Source organism: Mangifera indica, chromosome 10 (assembly GCF_011075055.1).
Source record: "Mangifera indica cultivar Alphonso chromosome 10, CATAS_Mindica_2.1, whole genome shotgun sequence".
Taxonomy (NCBI): Eukaryota; Viridiplantae; Streptophyta; class Magnoliopsida; order Sapindales; family Anacardiaceae; genus Mangifera; species Mangifera indica.
In genome coordinates, this window is record NC_058146.1 from 13,613,549 (window position 1) to 13,634,320 (window position 20,772).

At 31.5% G+C, this 20,772-nt stretch overlaps 2 protein-coding genes and 1 pseudogene across 2 annotated transcripts; 1 reads left to right on the forward strand and 2 right to left on the reverse strand.

The window, feature by feature from the left end:
* Window positions 1-937: 937 nt before the first annotated feature.
* LOC123226768 lies at window positions 938-4,833 on the forward strand (annotated as a pseudogene).
* A 2,945-nt stretch (window positions 4,834-7,778) lies between these two features.
* LOC123226769 (WAT1-related protein At2g39510-like) lies at window positions 7,779-9,399 on the reverse strand. Its single transcript, XM_044651295.1, has 7 exons — window positions 9,218-9,399; window positions 9,076-9,138; window positions 8,865-8,981; window positions 8,588-8,792; window positions 8,304-8,468; window positions 8,063-8,211; window positions 7,779-7,980 (listed from the first exon to the last, which is right to left on the reverse strand). The coding sequence occupies exons 1-7, from the start codon at window positions 9,397-9,399 to the stop codon at window positions 7,779-7,781; spliced, it is 1,083 nt and encodes a 360-aa protein (XP_044507230.1).
* A 5,340-nt stretch (window positions 9,400-14,739) lies between these two features.
* LOC123226770 (WAT1-related protein At2g39510-like) lies at window positions 14,740-16,296 on the reverse strand. The gene is made up of 6 exons (XM_044651296.1): window positions 16,181-16,296; window positions 15,828-15,944; window positions 15,513-15,756; window positions 15,268-15,432; window positions 15,027-15,175; window positions 14,740-14,944 (listed from the first exon to the last, which is right to left on the reverse strand). Exons 1-6 carry the CDS (start codon window positions 16,294-16,296, stop codon window positions 14,740-14,742), a joined length of 996 nt encoding a protein of 331 aa, XP_044507231.1.
* Between the last annotated feature and the right edge of the window lie 4,476 nt (window positions 16,297-20,772).

The window sequence follows — 20,772 nt, forward strand, 5'->3', positions numbered from 1 at the left end:
GGACAATAAAGAAATCTTGTCCCAATCTACAAAAACAATTTTTCTTCTCTTTTCCTTTCCATCTAACGAGAAAAATTTCTCACGCTTTTTCCTTTCCAATTTTATTAAAAAAATAATAAAATATTTATTAAATATTAAAAAATATTTATAATAATTTAAAATTTTTAAAAATAAATTTAATATATAAAAATTTAGAGGATATATAGGAAAGATAACAAACTAGAGAGAGGATGGGTTAAAAAGGGGACTAGTTGGAGATAATTTTCATCTCTAATTATGAGGATTTTAGCTATTCTTATCCCTCTCCTCATCTCCATATTTATAGGAGAAAACTCTTTTCGTTTAAGGAGGAACAAACCAAAGTCTTTTTTTTTAGGTTGAATTGTCTATAAGAAATCAGATTTTTATAATAATAATAAAAAAAGATTTATTTTGTAAAAATAATTTTTATAATGTCCTCTTTACTAATTTTTATTAGGGATAAAATTATAATTATAATAAAAGGGATCTAATAAGATAATTTTTCTAATATTTTTAATATAATATCTCTAATTTTTAAAAGTTATTTTACATAGAGGTGTTAAGGAATTAGGCCAACCTGACCTTTCATAGGATGGCGCGATCCATACTGGTACAACCCGTAATTATACGGGCTGTACTAGGCTTACAAACTAGGTGAGCCATATTAGGATTTATGGGTTGACCAACAGACAAAAAAAAGTTATTATTCCAATAGGCTGACATGACCTGCAATTTGATGGGTCTTCTCCGACACAGCCCCCAAACCCGATGAACCACGCCTAATAACAACACGACCCAACCCCTCCCATCTTTTACATGAGACCGAAGACCATGTCCAGGCCCATTATTGAAACATATGGGCCGTTGGGTACTTAAAAATGTCCTGTTGTGTGTTTAACATACAGCTAAAAACAAATCAAAGTCGTCTTCGTCCTTTTCCCTCCCCTTCAAAATCAGAGCCGTCAGTGGACAGCTCAAATTACTGGGTGTAAAACTATTGTTCTGGCGACTCCACCAAGTCAGGATGGCAGCATATGTAAGGAATTTCACTGGTTGAATAATGATTTGGAAAGATTGCTCTCTTTCCCGTTAGGTTTCTATGGAGAGATCACTTACTGTGAGCTATTCAATGTTTTATTGCAGGAGGTACTGTATTGTGCCAAGAAAGCTGGTGTGACTCACATCCTTAAAGCTGGAGGAGCACAGGTTTGTATGCGTAAAGCAATCCTGATATGTGGTTGTGTACTAAGGAGTATTTTCTTTTCAATGTTAGCTTCCTATTTAGGTTTAAAATATAAGCTTTATATAATTTAACAATTTTTGCTTAACAGGCCATATCTGCTATGGCTTGGGGGACAGAATCTTGCCCAAAGGTATCAATTATCTGAAAATTTATGTCTTGGTGTAATTTAATTCTGATATGTATTCTCATTTCTTTTGTCAGTTGCTTAAAATATTTATCTCAGTTTGAGTATAATTGTGTTTTTTAGATGAATTGATTGATAGTTTGTAAATGCAAGACATTGATAGATAATGCAATCCATGTTTTTTACATTTTCATTATTCTGAATGTATGAATTTCTTTGTTAAAGAGATGTTTAACATAAAATTCACTGCTTTAAGTTTTTGTAGTTCAAATACAGATTTAAAAAAATAATTATTGAAAATTGTGTTACTTTTGACACAAAAAATGTTCCTCTTCATCAATTTGCAGGTTGAGAAGATTTTTGGGCCTGGAAATCAGTATGTCACAGCAGCAAAAATGATTCTCCAAGTATGTATTCTTTTCCTTGACTTAAGATTAGCTTATTTTCCATTCTTGTAAAGGTAAAATGTTAGGACTCGTATATATATTTCCCACAGGAAAAGAGAGGGTATAAAAGGGAGAAATTGTAACAGTTGGAGAAAGGGATCAGAAGGCTATTACTCAAATGCAAAATCGGGGGGCTGCTATCCTAATGCAAAACCAGCCACTAAAAATATGAAACGTGGCAAAACAGGGAAGGAGAGAAAGAAGTAGCTGTGGAAAGAGTTGAGAAAGGGAGGCAGGTGAAACAACTAAGGAAAAGTGGGGAGAGAGTGGTTCTCTCGGATGCTGAGCATGCACTGTGGGGATTCAACTGAGTTTTTGGTGTAACTTTCTGGAGATTAAATGGTTGCCAGAATTGTAATTGATTAGCAGTAGCAGTAAATGGAAATAGTCATTGTATTGGAGAATTAATTTGTAAACTTCATGGGAAAATATTCAATACAATACATATTTTCATTATCTTCTATGTTTGTATTACTTTTCCTGTTCCATTGCATGTTGTGTTGTAACTGAGAATGGTATACAGGGGAGATTGTAAGAGCTGATGAAGTAGCCCAGTGAAGGCTTTGTTGTCGGCAGACCATCCAGGTATCCATCATAAAATAAGAGATAAACGTGCAGACTTGTTTCTCTGGTCATTTTGATTTGGTTTATTCATGTTTGTATCTGCTCAACAGAACAGTGAAGCAATGATTTCAATTGACATGCCTGCTGGTCCTTCAGAAGTTTTAGTCATTGCAGACAAATATGCTAGTCCTGTTCATATAGCTGCAGATATGCTCTCTCAGGTAGTTGATTGCAAATTGTAACATCCAAAATAAAGAATTATATTTTTTGAAGTTAGTATTCCTACTTTAAATATAAAGTTGCACACAACTGGGATTTTTCACTCATATCCTGTTTCCTTTTGGGTGGGGTGTGACAAAAACTACTTTTTGTGATTTTAGATGTACCTGTTGTATGTTGAGAGGTTGAACTTTACTATAGTTTTGCTTCTATTATTCTGTTAATTGTTAACATAGTATTATTTATGAGTTATATGAAATTTTAATTGGATGAGTTGTCCTTTGTTTGGACATTTACCAAGTATGTGTTCGATTTTAGATCTTATGATTCAGTATGAGCAGAAATGAACCACTTCAAAAATCCATAGTTATAATTTTTTTTTTTTCAATTATTAAGTAATAGAGTGTCTGGATAAACTGATAAGTTTTCTGTTAAAGTACATCTTGCATTGGAGGCCAATCTCAAACAATCTTTTGTCATTATTTGAACTCATTATATTTCATGCTTGTTTATATTTGATGTCCTGAACCAGAAAATCCATTTCTTTCACATGAATGGATGAATTTGGTATGATTCGTGCTAGTTTTTTCTGCTTAATCAAACCTAATGCCTTCAATCGGTGATTAGGCTGAGCATGGGCCAGGCAGTCAAGTTGTTCTTGTAATTGCTGGGGATTGAGTTGATCTAAAAGCTAACGAAGAGGAAATCAGAAAGCAGTGTCAAGACCTTCCAAGAGGAGAGTTTGCTTCAAAAGCTCTTAGCCACAGTTACACAGTGTTTGCTCGTGATATGATGGAGGTTAACTCTCTTATTTCTTTCTTGGCTTTCTTAATTCCAAACCTGAATGAATTTATTTTGACTGTTTTGTTAGTACTTTTAACTTCTATGATATGATTACAGGTTGAGTGAGTACTGGTTTAGGTATACATTTGATGCACCTAATATTTACCTTTCCGGATTTTCACTCTACCTAGCCTCTCCAATTTTAATTTCTTAGCAAGTCCATACTTTTTTGGGCTTTTCAGTTATACTCATGCAGTGTTTTTGAGGATTTGTGATGGAAGCCTTAGTTACAATAAGAAAAACTGTTTTAAATTTGCGCTTGGAAAATCTTGAAATCATAATGACTTTCAGAATTTTAATGAAAGATGTTTTATCGATTTTATTTTTTCTTCATCTTTTTGGTATATATGCATGTCTCTTGTATTACTTTTTGTCTTCAAGTTTACATTTCATTGTATTAGAAGTCTTGACTATTGCTTTGTGAAACTAATTTCATTATTGGTTGATTTGGGCAGTGTCTTTTTCAAATATATGTATTCACCTGAGCATCTGATAGTTAATGTTAAAGATGCTGAACAGTGGGAATGCTTCATTGAGAATGCAGGTATTGTTCTAGAATGTTTCTCTTCTTGTTCTCTGAAGTGTTCTACCTTGATAATTTTCTTTATGTTTGTGTATATCCGCTAGCTTTAGAGGTGCAAGTCCTAGTCTATCGTTTTAGTAAATAAATTGAATTCTTGGTATGTTTTATTCTGGTTGATCCCATCGGTAAACTTCGTATTGCTTTGTGATTGGTTACCGTAAAGGCCAATAAAAGCGAAAGTACACTGTTGATGGGAAAAATACCTGAAATAGGTTGACAATTAAATACATATCTAAAGCTTAACTAAATTTGTGATTATTCTAGGGGTTGACAAGAAATGCTTAGTTTGATGACCATTTTGTCTCAAGGCAAGATGGATTGAAACTGTATTTGATTGTTATTGCAGGTTCTGTGTTCTTAGGGCCATGGACACCTGAAAGTGTGGGAGATTATGCAAGCGGGACAAACCATGTATTTCCAACATACGGATATGCACGAATGTATGGTGGGGTGTCTCTTGATTCCTTCCTTAAGTACATGACAGTACAATCCTTGACAGAGGAAGGTCTGAAAAAGCTTGGTCCATACGTTGCAACCATGGCGGAAGTGGAAGGCTTGGAAGCCCACAAAAGAGCGGTAACTCTTAGATTACAAGACATTGAAGCCAGGCAAGTTGCCAATATAAGTTAGGCTCCTTTTGTTTGTGTCTGTTTTCTTATTTTTCGCAAAACAGCCTCTCATGTTTTCTCACTTGTATGCAAAATTTATGTTCGGAATTTTGTATGTTGTAACATGGTATAGATCTCAAAATCTCAATGTCCGATCAATCTTTTAGAGCCGATTTGGCCCACTCTTATTTGCATCATTTTCTAGCTACTTTTATCTATGAATGTTTTAAAAAACATAAAAAAATTATTTTTTAAGATTTATCTGTTTGAACCAATGCATTAAAATCCACACCCATTAAATCAGATTGGGTTAAAGGCTTTAACCAATGATTTGAAAATTGGATTGGACCGTTCAGTTCAATCAATTGAATCATGAATCGGTTTTAAATCTGATCCGATTAATATGAAAAACCGATTTTGTTATTGACTCGATCGGGTTTGACCGGATGAATAGGTGAAAATTAGGTTTGATTGAGTTTGATTTTTGAATTTTTTTAAATTTTAATTATTTTTGAGTAATATGAGTATTTTTTTATTAATTGGATAAATTTCTAAAGGTTTGTAAAGAAAAATAAGTTCAAAAATAAAAAAATAAAAAAATATCTCATATCTATTAAAATGTGTTCTCTAGATGATAATTTACAAAATTATGTTTTTTTCTTGTATTATGTGATTGAGACTTTTTTTATTTTAATTATTTTATTGAAATCAAATGAATAATTGTTACTCTTTAAAAAAGATATGTTCTAATATCTTAGGTATGAGTATCTTGATTGATTTTATTTTTTATAAATTTTTTAGCAAAATCTATTCATTATAATTTGATAATAAGTTGAACTGGTTGAACCATGATATCAGTATCCTATGATATATATTACGTATCTTATTATACAATATGATATAAATAAAAAAATGATATATAATATAAGGTGTATTGAATTAATATGATACGGTGAATATATCGTATGATATAATATGTATCTTATGAGATGATAAATATTATTGATATAGATCAATATATTTTTTTAGAGAAAATAAAGATGTAGTAGAGATATATATGATAAATTTTAAATTTTTAACGGTGTTTAATATTTTTTAAAAAATGATGATGTATAAATTAAAATTTATTATATAATACAATATGATATTCAATATGCAATACAAAAAATTTAATTTTTGATATATAATACTATACATAATTTGATTACAATGGTTTTAGCATGATTCAATTGCTATGTCAAACTGAACAATAGGGTTAAAACAAAGAGTGTGAGAGGATTAGAACTTGAGTTTTGCATTTGGAAAGACAGAGATACTAGTGAGTTGAAAATATTAATTATTAAATATTATTTATTAAATAAATATTTTTTTATAAAATATTATCTAATAAATAATTTTAATAAATATATCATCAACACTTCTCCTCTTCAATTAACATCCCCAAATGTCGTGCATTCTGAAATTTTAAATAATTTCTTAATATCTCTAATATATTTTATTATGTTATCATCATTTTTTATCAATTCCCCTCCATATCTAATTAAAACATATCTCGTCATTTTAATTAATTCTATAATAAAATATATAATTAGCATAAATAATATAACTAAAAATACTATTTAAATATTTGTGTTATATTATTAAGTTCGAGTTTTATGATTTTATTTTTATTGCATAATTACACTTATTCTATAATTTTATTACATATTGTAACTATTAATATACTTTGATTAATTTGATACTAATTTTTGATAATATCACTTCACCCCTATATCATCAAATATCATTTTACCTCCAAATATTATTTAATAAATCTAACACTTTTTATTGAAAAATATCAATTCACCCCTTGCTATTATAATTATAAATAGCCCCTATAATTTTTTATCATTTTAATTTTTACACAACTCTAATTTATTATATAAAACACTATATATAATTGTATTATTAATAAAAGTAATAACAATTAAAGTTATAGTATGTATAAATACTTAGATATTATGAACTTTTTTTTCTTGCTGGAAATTACAATCACAAAATTTCGTACAAACTAACGTGATATATATATATATATATATATATATATATATATATATATGTGTGTGTGTGTGTGTGTGTGTGTGTGTGTGTGTGTGTGTGTGTGTGTGTGTGTGTGTGTGTGGGGTTGCCATGTAAAATTAATTAATTCATAATAACGATATTTATATAAAATTTTGTACAAACTAACGTGATAAATAAATAAATAAATAAATTATTGGTTCAGTTTATTTTAATTTTGCCGAATTGATTTATATGAAAGAATTTATGTGTAAGATAGAATATATATTTTTTTAGCATTATTAAATATAGTAAATTCATATGGAAACTTGGAGATTAAAGATTACAGAATATAATAACGAAGTAAATATCAGTTTGAAAATAATTAATACATAAAAATAATCAATCAATAATTTTATATATAGAATTAATATGTGACTGTAATGCTGAATATTTGTTGTATTTTAATTATTAAAAAAGCTGCGTTGGATTGTTCGTTTGTTTTGAGACAAATAAAATTGATAATGTTTTCTGGATGGTATTCTTAAGTTAAACATGGTCAAATCAAAACACAAGTTAATGTTTCACTCATGCTTATACGTTAACAAGAATGGATTTATTTAATCATTTGATTATTCTTAAGTTTTAATTGGGTCCAGAAACGGCAAAATCAGATTAAAATAATAAATGAGATTATTTTAAACTAATTCAGATGGGGTTAAGTTGGGTATTGGGTTATTTAATTGGATCATTTAGATTAGTTATTTTAATATTTGACTACAAGATTAATCAATTAAAATAATCTACAGTCTGATTAATCTTGTAGAATTTACAAGATTAAAATAATCTACAAGATTAATCAGATTGTAGATTATTTTAATCTGATTACAAACCTAGTTGATTCTCATGGCCCTCCTCCGCCTTAAACTCGTCAAATTGTAGATTATTTTAATGATGAGATTTGCAATAAATAAGTTTACATATAACTATGAGAAAAGCCCTTTACGAAAGGCTTTGAATTTACATTATAAATTTATAAGGGATTAATTTGTTATTTAAAATCTTACCACGTCATACATGAGCCACGGGTTCACTCATCAACAATCACATTGGACTGGCTTGGACTCTCTCTATCACCATTGATTGCAGCCGTTTGCGGACCATTTTGTGCAGCAGCGGCGACGCCGTCGTCGTCTTGAATGTTTTGTGAATTTGAATGACGTTGGTCTTTGCTTTTTTTACCCCATAACACCATGCACAGTCCAATGATAATCACAGCTGCTCCAAGAACCCTAATCACAGTAACAATAAAAAGTTGATTAATTTGGTTTTCACATTTTCTCTTCAATTTGATTTTTCATATATGATGCATACCTTCCTAGGAAGAGTCTCTCAGCTAGAAAAAATGAGCTGAAAATTGTGACGAGAACCATGCCCAGAGGATTAAAAGACGTTACAAAAACTGGTCCTCTATTCTTCATTAACCAGCGCATAATGAGATAGGTTGAGCAGGACATCATTCCCTGGATATATCATAATATTAGAATAGCAATGGTAATTAAGTAAAATATTATGATATTTTGTTTTTGTTGAGGAGTTGAGTGTTTATTCTTACACCATAAATTACGGCTAAAAGTTTAGCATCTGGATTGAAGATTGACCAGATTTTCGTGTTTCCTCTTTCAACTAGGAAGGCCAGTATGATGCCTTCGATGGAGCCTAAAATGCAAACCAAAGCTGCGAGACTGAGCACTGAAGGGTAGGATCTTAATATATGTGCCTGCGCAGATTGGAATTATTTTAATTTATTTTTAGCTGAAATCGACCATGGAAAATATGTAGATTGGAACATTTTCTTACTTGCAAAATGATGAAACAAGATCAGCAAAACAAACCAACTACGATTAGTCCGCCACCCTTCATTAGATCTGTATGTTCTACATCAGTTGCCGATTTCTTGAAAATTATGGTTCTTCCATTCGTCCATGGCAAATCCAGGAGAGTTCCCTTTACAAATGTCATTATAATTCCTCCCCCAACAGCCACTAGGGTTCCCACTATCTTTGCCTGGCCATGTAGCTTCCTAAGTTTCACAATTTCAAGCCTGCAAAAAGAGTTAAAGCAAGGATTGAGAAATCATCACAAACATTAACAAGGATTGAGAATAGTGATTTACCTGAAAATCCAAGCCATTATAAATGTCATGGCAGGAAGAATATTGCTCATGGAAACATTAAATGTTGCAGTAGTATATTTCATCCCAATATAGGAGAAATTTTGGCTAAGCACTGGTCTGTAAACATATATATATTTGAATATTACTCTATCTCTTGTGTTATTGATTATGGTAAAAGAAAATGATGTAGGTGGGTGAGTAAAATTCTTACTCGAATAAACTGAGCAATACGATCTTAGAAAAGGTGGAGAGGGTCATCATCGGCCGGGTGTTCCTTGGAAAATAATATATATGAATAACATTGTAAAATTTCATGAGAATTCATTCAGAGAGAAAATTAGAGATAGAGATACCTTTCCATGACAATAGCAAAAGGAGAAACGAGAATTGCAACAACGACCATACGGAGTGCCACCAGAACATGTGGGCTCAGACCATTGCCCAGAGCATGCTTTACAATGATCGCCATGGATGCAAGGTTAAATTGATGAAAAATCATAGCCAAGTATGGCAATGATTTCTTGAAAAAATTCATCTCTGTATAAATTTTTGTGCATATGGTTTGGGGTTTTAATTTATAGAGTAGAAGAAGGTGATGTCTGATGTCACTTATTAGTCAAAATTGGACTTCTGTATATATTTTAGTAGCACTATATTTCTTGGTACTGTGTGGTGTTCAGATCTTGGTCAGGAATGGGGGTATATTCTAGTAGGTATGGAAAACTGTAGACGCGCTGTAAGCAAACTGCCACCGTAGATAGAATTTATTCGAGCTAACATTGCTGACGCAATGACACATCTAGTTGCCTGACTGTTTCTTGCGTATAGTGTTCGATGCAAAACTTTTAAAAGTCTATCCGACACAGTAGCACTATATTTCACACGCTGATGGTTGGCTTGGGCTGTTAATCTGTGCGGCACTTAGCGACACCCTCGCAGCTAAGTCAGCCATAAACCTGTTTACTGTGCTGCGACGACCCTGTGCGGTGCCCGCAAAAATTAGTTTATTAGTGAGTGTTTGAGTTTTTGAACTGCCGTAGGTATACTTTGAGTTTAGACTAAACTTGGGTGGGAAATAGTCTTTTGCCCTCTAGACAATTAAACACATTATATTTAATAATTTATCAAAACATATAACACATATATGAACGTAAATTTTATTTAACAACTTATCACAAACATAATACAAATATTAGACATAAAGTAAAAAAAGTAGGAAAAAAAAATACTCAAGATTTATAGTGATTTGAAATTTTCTCTTTTAAGTCTCCTACATTTACTTCTTCAAACAATTTACTTAGAGTTATACTAATAAAAAATCCCTTATTTACAATAATTTTCTAAAATTTCACCTATATTCCCTAATTAATTCGAGATTTTTTCCACCACAATAATTATTCGAAATTTCATCCAAATATTTGAATATATAAAATTATATTTATAAATATACAAGAAAATAATGTTTCTACCACCATAGTGGAGATTAATTCTATATGTTCTGTGGACTTTGCCCTTCCTTTTAATTAGCCTAAAATAAATAAAGGCTACCTATCTTCTTCATCTTGTTTTTATTTACTTGTAATGAGATTCCAAAATGGATGAGAGATCTCCGTCGACGTCGTGTATTGAATATATTCAGCAGCCTTATGGGCTTGCTTGGAAGGTAGGCCGCCCATTCCGACCGGCCGTGGGGTACTTAAAATGCTTTGTTGTGTATTTAACACACAGCAAAAGGCAAAACAGAGTCTTCTTCGTTTTCCCTTCCCTTGAATCAGAGCCGTCAGTCGAGAGCCTAAGCTTTGTCTTCCCTTTCTCTCATAAGAAAATTAAAGAAAAAAAATTATTTAAATAATTTGATTTGAAGGTTGACTATGACTGATGACGGACACTCAGCTTCCAAGAGGAGAGTTTGCTTCAAAAGCTCTTGGCCACAGTTACACAGTGTTTGCTCATGATATAGTGGAGGTAGACCTGGCCACGGTTCATGAACCGTCGGTTTCGATTCGGAACCGCCGGTTCACGGTTCGAAAACATAAGGACCCTGAACCGAAACCGTAACAAGACGGTTCGTCCACGGTTCGGAACCGCCGGTTCCGGTTCATGGCCCCGGTTCGGAACCGACGGTTTCGGTTCAAAACCGATATTGAACAGTCAATTCTAATGCATTATCTTGATTTAATTTTTAAATTATTAATTACAATAATTGAAAATTAAAAGAAAGACTTGGACTTAATTACAATAAATAAAATTAATTATATAAATAAATTATATGATTAATTATAAAATAGAATAAATAAATAATAAATAAAATTAATTCTATAATTAATTATGAATTGTATAAAAAAAATTGAAATTGAAATTAATAAAAAATTAAGAAAGAATTTAATTAAATTTAAAAAAATTTGATTGAATTGAAAGATTGAGAGAGTATTAAGAGTTTAAAGAATTAGAATGAGAGTTTGAAGGATTGAGTGAGAGAGTGGAAAGATTGAAATTTGAAAGAATGGAATTTAAAGGGGTATATATAGGAAAAAACTTTAAAAAAATTTAAAATAGGGGGGGTGAATTGAGATTCAGAGAAATTACAGGGGACAAAAATTGCAGGGGTGGTCCCCTGCAATTTTCCCTTCAAGCCAACGGTTCCCTGGCTTTTTTAAAAAAATTCAAAAAAAATAAAAAAAAAATTCAAATTTTGTGCGGTTCAGCATAGTAAATCGCCGGTTCATAAACTGGTGTGAACCGGCGGTTTCACGGTTCCAATTTATGTGAACCGGAACCGAATCGTAGAACCACGGTTTCGGTTCCGGTTCATTCCGGTTCCGGGTCTGCCGGTTCCGGTTCCGGTTTTATTCGGGCCAGTTTCGGTCCGGTTCACGGGCCAAACCGGCCCGTGGCCAGGTCTAAGTGGAGGTTAAACCTCTTATTTCTTTCTCCGCTTTCTTAATTCCAATCCTGAATGAATTTATTTTTACTGTTTTGTTAGTACTTTTAAGTTCTATGATATGATTACAGGTTAAGTGAGTGCTGGTTTAGGTATACATTTCATGCACTTAATATTTACTTTTCCAGATTTTCACTCTGGCTAGCCTCTCCAATTTTGATTTCTTGCAACAAGTCCACACATTTTTGGGCTTTTCAGCTACACTAATGCTGTGTTTTTTGAGGATCCGTGACAGAAGCCTTAGTTACTATAATATAAACTGTTTGAAATTTGTGCTTGGAAAATCTTGAAACGATAATGATATCCAGATTTTTTATGAAAGATGTGATATCGATTTTATTTTTTCTTCATCTTTTCGGTATATCTATGCACGTCTCTTGTATTACTTTTTGTTGTTCAAGTTTACATTTCATTGTATTAGAAGTCTTGAGTTTTGCTTTGTGAAACAAATTTCATCATTGGTTGATTTAGGTAGTCTCTCTTTCAAACATGTATGCACCTGATCATCTGATAGTCAATGTCAAAGATGCTGAAAAATGGGAATGCCTCGTTGAGAATGCAGGTATTATTCTAGAATGTTTCCCTTCTTGTCCTATGAAGTGTTCTAGCTTGATAATTCTCTTTATATTTGTGTATTTTGATATCCCCTAGCTTTAGGGGTGCAAGTCATAGTTTCTAGCGGTCCTTATCTTTCAATATTGATATATTCTGTTCTAAGTCTCTGTTAGTGGGTTTTATTACAAATACAAAAAGTTAACTTGAACAACTGTGGTTAGATTTTGTAAATTGTTTTAGTAACTAAGTTGAATTCCTGGTATGTTTTATTCTTGTTGATCCCATAGGTAAACTTTATAATGCTTGGTGATTGATCACCATAAAGGCCAATAAAGCGAAAACACACCGTTGATGGGGAAAGTACCCGGAATAGGTTGACAATTAAATACACATCTGAAGCTTAACTAAATTTGTGATTATTGGAGGGGTTAACAAGAAGTGCTTAGTTTGACGACCATTTTGTCTCAAGGCAAGATGGATTGAAACTGTATTTGATTGTTATTACAGGTTCAGTGTTCTTAGGGCCATGGACACCTGAAAGTGTGAGAGATTACGCAAGTGGGACAAACCATGTACTCCCAACATATGGATACGCACATATGTATGGTGGGTTGTCTCTTGATTCCTTCCTCAAGTTCATGACAATACAATCCTTGACAGAGGAAGGTCTGAAAAAGCTTGGTCCTTATGTTGCAACCATGGCGGAAGTAGAAGGCTTGGAAGCCCACAAGAGAGCGGCAACTCTTAGATTAAAAGACATTGAAGCCAGGCAAGTTGCCAATATAAGTTAGTCTCCTTTTGTTTGTGTCTGTTTTCTGATTTTTTGCAAAACAGTCTCTCATGTTTTCTCACTTGTATGAGAAATTTGTGTTATTGCTATTAGTGTTGGAATTTTGTTTGTTGTAAAATGATATCGATCTCAAAATATCAATGCCTGATCAATAAAATCTTTTAGAGTCGAGTTTAGTTAGCCTAGCCTTGAAAGAACTTTCCCTAAAAATTGCCCTTTGAAAACATCAATCTTACATAGGTTATGATTATGCATAATTTAATTCAAATCATAATACTAGAACAAATTATTTAAAAATTATATTTTGATTTGGTTTAAATTGATAATTTTTTTTAAAACAATTTTTTATTTAGATTACGATTTGAACGATTTTTAAGTTAAATCAAATTATAAACTGTGTTTTTTTAAAATACATTTATATAACTATATTTGACAAAAATTTTTAATAACTAATTAGGAGTATAACTTATTTTTTCATATTTATTTTATTTTTTTACATGTATATTGTATATATATTTTATATTTATTTTACATATTTATATTATATTTTTAAAACTATAATTCAATTATTTAAAATAGGCCAAAAGACTTGTTCCCACCCAAGGTTTCATGTAATTTCCAAGTCTTATCCTTCAATTTTCAAAAACCTAATTTTTCACTTATGAGCCTTCAATTTTCAAAAACCCAATTTTCCACTTATGAGTTAATTTCTATTAAATTTCTCAATTATATATAAGAGTAAAATCATAATTTCAATAATAATATTAAAAAAATATATAATTTATTATATTTTGTCCCTTAGTTTTAAAACTAATAATTTTATCATTTGTCTAAAGTTTTCTAATTTTGAAAATTGACTTTTTTCTCTTTAAACTTAGAGTTTTTTTTGTTTACTTTCCTTTTCAACCACCATCTTCTGCATTAACAACTTCCCTCTTCTTTCTGTGTCACTAATGAACAAAGACCAACAAACCAAGATGAATCTTTGTCTTTGTCTTCGTCGAGTTGATGCCAAATGACAAGAATCGGCTTCAGACAAAGCTTTTGTCATTTGATTCATCTCCTCCTAAAGTTGAATCAATAGAGACAAAGATTTCTCTTTGATTTGTTGCCTTCATTCTTCGTCATTGTTCATCATCTTGGTTCGTTGGTCTTTATTCCTTTTCAAAACCATAAAATTTTAGGCGGAAATAAAGTTGTTAGTTTATAAAATCTTGAAGGAAAATATAAAAAATTATATAATTTTTTAATATTATTGTTGAAATGACAACTTTATCCTTATAGTTAACTAAGAAATTTAACATAAGTTGGTTCATAAATAAGATTTTGAGTTCTGAAAAATTAACGGGTGAAACTTTGAGATTATATCAAACTTTGGGTGGAAACAAGTCTTTTAGTCTTTAAAATATAATTCAATTAATTAATTTTATATGTGATGGGATTAATTTGAACAACCTTGGGTGGATTCATATTACCGTGTCTTTAAAAAATTATTGATGAGATTTGCAATAAATAAGTTTACATGTATCTATGATAAAAGCCCCTAACGAAATTTCTGAGTTTTACAAGGGGTTACATGATCCACGGGTTCACTCATTAACAATCATATTGGACTGGCTTAGAGTCTCTATATCATCATTGATTACAACCGTTTGTCGACCATTTTGGGTAGCAGCAGCGGCGGCGGCGGCTGCGTCTTCTTGACTGTTTTGCGAATTTGAACAAAGTTGGTCTTTGCTTTTACCCCACAACACCATGTACAGTCCAATGATAATCACAACTGCTCCAAGAACCCTAATCACAGTGACAGAAAAAAGTTGATTAATTTTGTTTTCACATTTTCTCTTCAATTTGATTTTGCATATATGATGCAAACCTTCCTAGGAAGAGTCTCTCAGCTAGAAAAAATGAGCTGAAAATTGTGACGAGAACCATGCTCAGAGGATTAAAAGAAGTTACAAAAACTGGTTCTCTTTTCTTTATTAACCAGCCCATTATGAGATAGGTTGAGCAGGACATCATTCCCTGGATATATCATAATATTAGAATAGCAATGGTAATTAAGTAAAATATTATGATATTTTGTTTTTGTTGAGGAGTTGAGTGTTTATTCTTACACCATAAATCACGGCTAAAGGTTTAGCATCTGGGTTGAAGATTGACCAGATTTTCGTGTTTCCTCTTTCGACTAGGAAGGCCAGTATGATGCCTTCGATGGAGCCTAAAATGCATACCAAAGCTGCGAGACTGAGCACTGAAGGGTAGGATCTTAATATATGTGCCTGCGCAGATTGGAATTATTTTAATTTATTTTTAGCTGAAATCGACCATGGAAAATATGTAGATTGCAACATTTTCTTACTTGCAAAATGATTAAACAAGACCAGCAAAACAAACCAACTACGATTAGTCCGGCACCCTTCATTAGATCTGTATGTTCTACATCAGTTGCTGATTTCTTGAAAATTATGGTTCTTCCATTCTTCCATGGCAAATCCAAGAGAGTTCCCTTTACAAATGTCATTATAATTCCTCCCCCAATGGCCACTAGGGTTCCCAATATCTTTGCCTGGCCATGTAGCTTCCTAAGTTTCACAATTTCAAGCCTGCAAAAGAGTTAAAGCAAGGAATGAGAAATCATCACAAACATTCACAAGGATTGAGAATAGTGATTTACCTGAAAATCCAAGCCATTATAAATGTCATGGCTGGAAGAATATTGCTCATGGAAACATTAAATGTTGCAGTAGTATATTTCATCCCAGTACAGGAGAAATTTTGGCTAAGCGCTGGCCTGTAGACATATATATAATTGAATATTACTCAATCTCTTGTGTTATTGATTATGGTAAAAGAAAATGATGTAGGTGGATGAGTAAAATTCTTACTCGAACAAACTAAGCAATAAGATCTTAAAAAACGTGGAGAATGTCATTGTGGGCTGGGTGTTCCTTGGAAAATAATATATATGAGTAACATTGTAAAATTTGTATAGAATCCATAGAGAGAGAGAGTTAGAAATAGAGATACCTTTCTATGACAATGGACAAAGGAGAAATGAAAATGGCAGCTACTACCATCCGAAGTGCCACCAGAACATGTGGGCTCAGTCCATTGTCCAGAGCATACTTCACAATGATCCCCATGGATGCAAGGTTAAATTGCTGGAAAATCATACCCAAGTATGGCAGTGATTTCTTGAAAAAATTCATCTCTACATAAATCTTTCTACAGTTTATGCTAGCTCCATGGATATGTTAATAGTTTGCGGTGTTCATTTATATAGTAGAAAAGGTGATGGGCAACAGTGCAAACATGTACCCAAAACATTATTGCCACTGAGAGTTTTGAAAATTGGCTTCAAGATGATCGGAAATGAGGTTGAATCTGCTAGTTTTAGGTAAATTTGAATGTCTTTCCAAGTTTGACATAATTCTGCCAATTACCCAGATAAGAAATTCTCAGTTGTATCATTAGAATTTCGAAGACTCTCTTCACAATTATTACAGGCAATGCAGCTAAATTTGCTATGAAATTTGTCATTTTGTAAATGGGAACATTATGATTTTATTAACAAATATAAATAGCCACGTCAAATTGTGAAATCAAAGTTGCATATTGTTCAGGTTAATGTTGTTAAAACCGAACTGGATTGGTCAGTTTGTTTGTTTAAGCTGTGAACTGGTTCACACTTTGATCGATTTATATATAAATATTGACTAATTTAAAATTCGGTATAAAAAAGTACCCATTGAACTGGAAAAAAAAATGGTTTAAACTAACAAAACCAGGTTTATATAATACTATATAATTTTATGCAAATTCATCAAATCAAAATAATGGGTGGCTTGAATTTAGCTCAAATAAAAGCTTATTTGTTCGGTTTTACTTGAGTTCGATTTAAATTTATAATTTAAATCAATGGTTCAAATTCATGACCCAGTTGAAATAGTTTACTTCTAAACCTAATGACAGAAGAATATTGGCAGCACTTAGAAAATCTTTCATATTCTTAAACATAAACTATCATGATTTTATCATTTAATTAAAAAAAAAAAACTTGGGATCTTCATGAATAAATTAAAATTTTAACAACATGGGTCAAACATGCTTCTTGAATCTTAAAAGATTATGTGCAGTGCAGGGACACTATCTCCTTGTTTGAACTTCAAAAAATATAGAGACATATGTATGACCATATATTATAATTTTGATGAGGAAATTAAACATTATATATTATTTGTAAATCATATTCAATTAATTTACACATGAAATTGGTGACAATATAGCAAGCTTGTTTGAAACTGATTGGTTAACTAAATATAATTAATGAATATTTCCATAATAAAAGAAAGGGAATTTCCATTTCTTGACACTATCTTAATTATTGACTTTGAAAAACAATAACTCCATGCCAATTTTTATTAATTTTATTATATATTGATGGTGGATTTTAAAGATTGAACTTGTTATCCATAAATAATAGTTGAGACTAATAAGTCACATTGGACAAATGCATGTAAGGTGAAAAAAAAAATCAGATTGAAATTGGAATCCTAGGTTCCGATTTTTACCTAAAATTGACCATCTTAGGGAGGTTCTGGGTCAATTTTATGGAATTAATTGATTCTGATTTCAAAATCACATGCCCTCTAGTTACATAAATCCAAAATAGTGGTCATTAGGTCAATATTTGTCATATAAGTTCATAATTTATTATATAAAGTAAAATTATGTGTATTTAATTTTGAGTACTTATTAGATATTTAAGAAATATATCATCATATGAACGAATGTTACTTTAATCTTATTTTAAAATCATTAAATCATATTATATTTATATTTAATTAAGAGTATTCAAAATTGAGTAACTCAAGTTTGGTAGGAAAAATGCTGAAAATGTGTTAACATGCTGGGTAAAATGTTGAGTACTTAAATTTTCGGGGGAAACTATTATTTAGCTTCATATTTTCATCAACTTTATACAAAATTTAACAAATTTTTTTATGATAAATTTTAAATATGAGTGAAAAAAAAGATTTTTTGAAGTGGTAAAGATTTCATTATAAACATGGGTGGATATGAATTTGGCTGAGTTTCAACATCTTTTGACTTGAGTTTAGTTTGAATAAAAAATAGTTTAGTTCAAGTTCATTGAACCGAAGTTAAGAGTAGTTTAAGTTTGATTTAAATAAAAAATGAGTCAAATTTAATTCGAATTTATAGCTCAATTCAATGCTTCAAATTCATGATTCGGTTTGGCTTAAATTAATGGTTTGAATTTGTAGGTTAGATTTATGGTTTAAATTCATGATTCATTAATAAAATGATGTCTTTAATTTAAATAATATGAAAAATATCGATTCGAACCAAACTTAACTATAAATTTGAACCATCGGTTCAAACTATGAATTTGAGCTGATTTGAACCATGAACTTGAACTGAGTCAAATCATAAATTCAAATTCTAAATCCGAGTCAAACTTGAATTAAACGTCTTTTAGCGTGACTTCAATTCAATTTAACAAAACAAACTAAATTTTTTAACTTAAATTTAATTCAAACTCAAATTAAATAAATTTAAACTAAATTTAATCAAATCAAATTAGCTTTTGAAACTAAATCAGATCATTCTAATTCGATTTGAAACCACCTTTACAATTACAAAGCTATAGAAAGCAATATAAAATCGTATTATTAAAATAGGAGTGGGAAATAATGATTTATCCATAAAAAGCAGCATAAGGAGAATTTTCTCCCTCTTTACAAACCGTGCACACACGAGCCCTGCCCAGTTTCCACCTACTCAGTCTCGCTTTTTGACTTTTTTTTGTTTTCTTTTTTACAAAGGAAAAATAATTATCCATGACTTTCCTAATTGAATAAGAAAGCAGTTGAGTAATCTTAAGAGATAGCATGTTTGTTATCAATCAATTTCGAAACTTGGGCAATAACTAAGTTGATAGCTAAAGCCATGTGATGATGCTACTATAAATATAATTGACCTTTTTATGAGATTGGAGGTTAATTCTTTCTGTATCTGCCTTTCCTTTTAATTAGGCTAAAATAAATAAATAGAATCCCCCTGTCTTCAGCTTGTTTTTATTTACCTGTATTCATTTAGACTCCAAAATCGAATATATTCAGCAGCTTCATGGGCTTGGTTGGAAGGTAGGCCGCCGCGCCCATTCACTGTTTCACATTTTAGTTACTATTCGGACGGGCTCGGGGCACAGAATGTTGCACGAAGGTAGGAATTTTCTGAACTTTTATTTCTTGGTGGAATTTAATTCTGATAATCAAGTATTCTTTTGTCAGTTGCTTAATAGAGTCATCTGAATTTGAGTGTTACATAGGAAGTTGGTTTTCGTACTTTACATAGGAAGCTGCACACAACCTTTTGGGCAGGGTGTGACAAAAACTGCTTTTTGTCATTTTAGTTGTACCTGTTGCATATTGAGAGGTTGAACTTTACTCTGTGACTATGGTTTTGCTTCTATGATTGTCTTAATTGTTAACACGATATTATTTATGAGTTATATGAAATTATAATTGGATGAACTGTCCATTGTTTGGACATTTATCAAGTATATATTCGATCTTAGATCTTATGTGTCAATATGAGCAGAAATGAACTACTTCAATAATCTACAGTTAAGATTTTTTTCAATTATTAAGTAACAGATTGCCTGAATCATCGGATAAGTTTCCTGTTAAATTGTATCTTGCATCGGATGCCAATCTCAAACAATCATTTGCCATTATTTGAACTCACTGTATTACATGCTTGTTTACATATTGATATCTTTAAACAGAAAATCCATTTCTATTATGTGAATGAATGAATTTGGTACGGTTCATACTAATTTTCAGCTTAATCAAATTTAATGCCTTGAAGTTGCGATTAGGCTGAGCATGGCCAGACAGTCAAGTCGTTCTTGTCATTGCTGGGGATGGAGTTTATCTAAAAGCTGTTGAAGCAGAAATTAGTAAGCAGTGTGAAGACCTTCCAAGAGGAGAGTTTGCTTCAAAATCTCTTAGCCACAGTTACACAGTGTTTGCTCGTGATATGATGGAGGTTAACCCTCTTATTTCTTTCTCCTCTTTCTTAATTCCAGTCCTGAATGAATTTATTTTTACTGTTTTGTTTGTACTTTTAACTCCTATGAGTTGATTACAGGTTAAGTGAGTAGTGGTTAGGTACAATAGCATACATTTCATGCACCTAATATTTACCTTTCCAGATTTTCACTCTGGCTAGCCTCTCCAATTTTAATTTCTTGCAACAAGTCCACAATTTTTAGGCTTTTCAGTTACACTCATGCAGTGTTTTTGAGGATCCGTGACAGAAGCCTTAGTTACTATAATATAAACTGTTTCAAATTTGTGCTTGGAAAATCTTGAAACGATAATGATTTTCAGAATTTTTATGAAAGACGTGATATTGATTTTATTTTTTCTTCTTCTTTTTGGTATATGACAATCCTTGATAGAGGAAGGTCTGAAAAAGTTTGGTCCATATGTTGCAACGATGGCGGAAGTGGAAGGCTTGGAAGCCCACAAGAGAGCGTTAACTCTTAGATTGCAAGACATTGGAGCCAGGCAAGTTGCAAATATAAGTTA